Source organism: Maylandia zebra, linkage group LG10, assembly GCF_041146795.1.
Source record: "Maylandia zebra isolate NMK-2024a linkage group LG10, Mzebra_GT3a, whole genome shotgun sequence".
Lineage (NCBI taxonomy): Eukaryota > Metazoa > Chordata > Actinopteri > Cichliformes > Cichlidae > Maylandia > Maylandia zebra.
This window is the reverse complement of record NC_135176.1, coordinates 19299358-19304998: the sequence shown is the minus strand read 5'-3', so window position 1 is coordinate 19304998 and position 5641 is coordinate 19299358. Positions and strand designations below refer to the sequence as shown.

At 40.8% G+C, this 5641-nt stretch overlaps 1 protein-coding gene across 2 annotated transcripts; it reads right to left on the bottom strand.

Moving 5' to 3' along the window:
- Positions 1 to 486: 486 nt before the first annotated feature.
- Positions 487 to 4707, bottom strand: LOC101465259 (pyruvate dehydrogenase E1 component subunit alpha, mitochondrial). Of its 2 annotated transcripts, none has more exons than XM_004550188.5 (11): positions 4553 to 4707; positions 4095 to 4163; positions 3848 to 4021; positions 3531 to 3657; positions 3054 to 3145; positions 2839 to 2931; positions 2506 to 2661; positions 1918 to 1989; positions 1774 to 1841; positions 1292 to 1400; positions 487 to 1028 (listed from the first exon to the last, which is right to left on the bottom strand). In XM_004550188.5, exons 1-11 carry the CDS (start codon positions 4598 to 4600, stop codon positions 864 to 866), a joined length of 1173 nt encoding a protein of 390 aa, XP_004550245.2. In that variant the 5' UTR covers positions 4601 to 4707; the 3' UTR covers positions 487 to 863. The 2 variants fall into 2 exon arrangements, with proteins under 2 accessions (XP_004550245.2, XP_076745386.1); XM_076889271.1 differs by having other exon boundaries at positions 4549 to 4625.
- Positions 4708 to 5641: the final 934 nt, after the last annotated feature.

Sequence of the window (5641 nt, the reverse complement as noted above, 5' to 3'; positions counted from 1 at the left end):
GTGGGACTAAACCTGAAGTACTGGTGTGCTAATGCTACAAAAATTAGCGACTTCTTTGGAAAGGGATCAAGTAGGGTATTTCTTGAGTGTCCCTTAGAGAAGGCTACATAGACCATTCTGATAAAATTTGATCATGCACTAGTTTAAAGCCATTTTCCTCTTAGTTTTGTAGGTATTGAGACTAGACATTCATAGACCATTGTTCTTTGTCAGAGCTGCAACCATAATCTTAAGACATTGAAGCCTAAAGTTTGTTAAAGTTGGCCTGAAGTCTAAATCCAGCAGTGACAGAAGCATGTTAAGTCTTCAGATGCACAAACTTGTCACCCAATGTTAGGGTTCACATTTCTAGTTCAAGTCAAGCCTGAAATGAATCCACTCTTAAAGGGCCTCAGGATTTGAGTACTATGCAAACACATCCGCTCAACTTGAGTCAGATTAAACCTTAGACAGTTGTGTCAAGAAAAGTTACCATGTGAAGACAAGCACTTTCTCAATTTGACTTCTTTAAGCATATGGAGCACAAAGCCATGTTAAGGTCATACATCCTTTGACACTAAACATTTACAGCACCTCAAAAATTACTAGATTACACAGCAAATAATCTAGTCAGAGATTTAAGGAATGTGGCTGAAGTAAAAAGATGAAATCTACCAGAAGCCAATCACTAAACATTTCTGGCCAATGTAAATATGGTGAAGAGCATAAATGTAGGTATAAATCTTACACTGATAACATTAACACTTCACTGTAGCAATTTCAAGACTTGAGGTAGTAAAGTGAACCTGATCTTGTCCTCTCTGGTGTGAGGCTCAAGTTTAACGTACATTGTGTGCATTAAGGACAGGCGGTTGTCAAAAGCTTTAGCTAAGAGACTTCAGCTTGGTCCACAGGTTTGTTCCGCGCACCTCAAAAGGCGGCTCATTGTAGAAGATGTGGTTGCACAGTTCTTCCAGTGGGGGCTCTGGGTCTGTGGTGGCAAACTGAGCTGCATCCTCAATCTCCTTCCTCACTTCCACATCAATTCCCTACAGAAATGACAGTTAAACAAGGCATCTCCCAGTATAGGAGGCAATTCTGCAAGACATGTGATGAAACCTGGAGGATCTCATTTTAAATGGAGTTGCAGCCCTTTCATTATCCTCACATGTAAAGCATGCCATTAATACTAGTTCAAGTGAGATCACAAATGTTAGTATGCTTAGCTAGTCAGACTTTCATTACTCGCTGCAAAGAAAAGGTCTAAACTGTCAGAAGTGTTGCTCATAAGTTTGATTTCTGCATCTCCTACCTTGAGTTCCTCCACACTAGCCATGTTGTGGCTGAGCATGTGGTCCTTTAGCATGGCGATGGGGTCACTCTTACTGCGCACTTCCCAGATCTCCTCACGTGTGCGGTAGCTAGAGGGGGAGATGGTGCAGCAGTTGTAGGGATGCACAAGGGTTGCCAAAAAATGTTCTTTGAGCATTTAAAAGTGATTTAGATGCTCAAAGTGAAAAATTAGTGCCTTGAAATTTTCAATAAGCCATTTCTATGCAGATTAGAAACTGATAGACTTAAAAGTTATTTTGAAGCATCAAGTCTGTCAAATGGAGAAATCTAGCAGAAGATACTGAAATTCTGTAGGCAGAACTAGCCACTACAGAGGGCATACATGAGACCAAGGAGCAGAGATCAGAGCCACAGGAATGGCAAAGGACATTTGTAAGATTAAACAAGAACTTGAGCCAGCTTAAGTTGCAGCAACTTAAGCTGGCTCAAGTAGATGTTTACCTAAGTCCAGGATCGCTCATGCTGTGTCCATGATAGCGGTATGTCTGGAGTTCCATGAGAATAGGACCCTGAGCAAAGGACAAAGAATTTCAGCGAGACAAGTTTCATATCCTGCACATGACAATTAAGCATTTTGAAACATACCTTCCCAGAGCGACAGTGATCAGCAGCAAATCTGGTTGCTTCCCGGACACAGAGAACATCCATTCCATCCACCTGTGCACAGTTACTGAGTTTTAATCTCATCTTACCAAAAAAACAAAAAAACAAAAAAAAACAAAAAAAAAAACTGACAGGGTCCATATGCAAGTCCATGGTTGCACCAGACAAATTTTAAATTAGTCAAACCTACAAGGAGTCAGACTTGGTATACTTTTCTGTATTGCAGTCTGATAGTGAACTTCAGAATTCAACATTAGACTAGTGTGTGAGAATGGGTGGATGACTGAATGTGTTAAGTGGTTTGGGGTCCTTAGGGACTAGTATAGCACTATACAAAATACAGGCCATTTACCTGACCATTTGAGGCTGCCATTTCTCACTTCCAGCTAGTTTGCATTGTGTTTGAAACAAAGAGTTCAGACATGCATTTTTAACTAAACAAACCCAGATTGAATAATTGGCATTTTGATTAAAGAGTGCAAGACTTTGCAAAATGAGAGCAACTGTCATTTTGAGCTGCACTATTTTACAAGTAATGAGAGATGTGCCGAAGCACGCCAGACCCCCTACCCTCAGACCAGGAATGAACTCTCCTCTCTTGTAGTAATCTGTGCTGGCTGCAGCTCGCTCCACTGAGGTGCCCATGGCATAGCGGTTGTTCTCACAGACAAAGATAACAGGCAGCTTCCAGAGAGCAGCCATGTTGTACGTTTCAAAGATCTGGCCCTGTTGAATATACACAAGGCTTTTTAAAGGTTGTCCTGCAAAGTTGTGAAGTTACAGCTTCAAGACTTCCTAGAGTTTAGTCATGTTGTGCATTTAGCACATATTTGACAGATACTGGCCGTGCAGAGCCAAGCGTTGCTCTTCAACCCATTTACATACAAAATAAAAACTACATACCTGGTTGGCAGCACCATCACCATAGAGACAGACACACAGCTCATTGTTGCCCAGGTAATTGCAAGCAAGTGCAACACCAGCACCCAAAGGAACCTAGAGAAATCCCACATTGTGTGGACATTAGTGTTAAAGTCTAAATGTACAACAAGTGTCAGTTCCAAACCAATGACATGTTTAAACCATAGAAGGCAAAAAGACACGTAGATGACATTTACCTGAGCACCAATAATTCCATTTCCACCATAGAAGGTTTTGCAGTACATGTGCATAGAGCCGCCCTTGCCCTTTGCAATTCCACCTCTTCTGCCTGTGCATGGAAAACATTAGTTGACATAACGAAAGTATTTCCATCTCAGAGTACTTATTGCCATTTGTTCCTTGATTCAGTGATGCCAAAAACGTCTTAGAGCCTTAATCTCAGGGAGTAAACCACCAAGGGCAAGCCACAATTGTGCCACCTTCATCCAATTAGGGAGACATTTCTATTGTCATCTTGTAACTGTAGTACTCCATGTACTGGGCTCTTTAGGATAATCTTTAAGTTTCTGAACCTCAATAGCTTGACTTTTTCGAAATATTAAAAACCTGTCAAGTTACTCTGGCAAGAACTGAACACTTACAACTGCCACGTTCACAGTGGAGTTGCCAAAATGAGTCCCATGTTTACTGATCTTTAGTCTTCAACAACTCACCAGTGAGCTCAGCCATGATCTCCTTGACAGTCCCTCCCCGGGTGTAAGTGTAGCCATGGACACGATATGCTGTGATCAGGTGGTCTGACAAGTTAATTGAGGCTTCAAGACCAACAGCACAGGCTTCCTATTATGAAAAAACAACTTCACGTGTCTGGACCTAAAGGGAGATTCTGAAGAGTAGCCAAAGAGTATTTTACAATAATAGTACTGTGTTACTGCAATCAGATTGCAGTTCAAAGCCAGTTTCAGATCTTTAGCAGGTATTCAATGTATACCAGCCATGAGTTTCATTGTAGATGAAGAAAAAACCCAACCTGGCCATCATACAAGTGACAGAATCCTCTAATCATCTTCTGCTTGTACAGCTGATCTGCCTTCAGCTCCATACGTCTCATGACCTGCATTGTGCGGTAGTACTGCAGACCCTCATCACGAGTCAAAACCACCTGAGTGGCAGGGCCCTCATCCAGCAGGAAGAGGTCACATTTCTGGAGAAGCAAATACCCATGAGTCAAAGTGCCAAGTGCCAGTCTGTGTTCAAGACCTCACTGTCAATCTTACCTTTATTTCAAAGGTAGCCCGAGTTGTGAAATCAGTGAATGTGCGTGCTGACATAATCAGTGCAGCACCCTGTTGAAACAAATTTAAGCACTTAGTCTTTAAAAGCAATGCATGTCATATGGAGACAGCCACAGAGATGATGCTTCCAAGACATTTTTTCCTCAAGCGCTGTTCCCATTAATCACTCAATGCAACTAAAACACTAGTGGTTCTTTCCCCAACAAGCCAAAAGAATGTCTCCTTTGTAGAACCAGGTTTGTAGTTAAGCCATGCACTGAACAGTCTTTAAGCCAACTGTCAGTTTCCAGTAGTCTCAAGCCATCATCTGAAACAAATTAAAAGTTCTTATCCAGTGCAAATAATATTTTAGCACTAAAGCTTTAATGTTTAAATAAAAACAAGAACAAAAAACAAAGATTTTAACTCAGGTCACAATAAAATAAAAACTGAGTACTTGCATTCTTCCAGGCAGTCACTCGAAACACACTTGCAATACTGGCCAACATTTCGCCTACACTAACCCAAGACACAACTGTCCTTGTGGCTTAGGGCCTCTTCCCTGTCTTAAATATTGGCAGCTAAAAAACACAGCTGACGGCGATCCCTCTGATGTGCATAGCACAGAGTGAAGTGAAAGCACCGGAGGTAATCAGGGTAAAGTGACTGCACCTGCAGGAAGGAGTGGAGTTCGTTAACAGTTTACTGATTAAAGGATTGGATGCTGTTGATTTTAAAAGAAAATGTAGGCATACTATTGATGATCATAAAGAGCCTGATACTCTCAGGTGATCTGTGTGCCGTGATAAATGGGGTGTGTTTTATTGAATAAAGGGTGTTAAATTATTGTGTAGAAGGTGTAAAATTGGTGTGATAAAACTTGGCCATAGCCGTGTTTGGCCCACTGTGGTTGCCACATTTCATACTGTGTCGTATACTTTTTAAACAAGGAAAATTGCTGCATGAGCTTGTTAGGATCCTTGAAATCAATTTTTAAAATAAAATAAAACATAATAAAGGATCTGTCTAACTTGGGAGCTGGTGTCATACTGACGTAAACACAGTCTCAGGCCTTGATCTGTTTCTGTTACATCCTACATGTCTTTGAAGAAATATTCTCAGTCCAGCTGAGGATGTGGTCCCTGCCAGTCATAATGGTAGTTTAAATGCCCTTTTAGGTATGACCTATACGTTTCTGCAGTATGTCTATCCACTTTGTAAAGGCATTTGTATAAATTTGTGTTACAGAATCAATCACAACCATTAGTTTCATATCTGCAATAAAACCTTTCACCTATATAGCATAACAGTGCAATTCTTTAATGCTTCTTCTTTTTTTTTTTTGTGTTCCGTTTGGATCTTTAGCCATCAGAATTGTTGTCTTGAGGCCAAGAAAGATGCCAAGCGGATTTATTTTACCAAATGGATCATCATGGCCTTGCCATATTGGTCCATTTGATTGACCTTTATTATAATTATGAATTTATTTTATTTTCAGTTGCTACAAACGGGACAGACATGACTGGGGGATAGGACAGGGAGAAAGAATG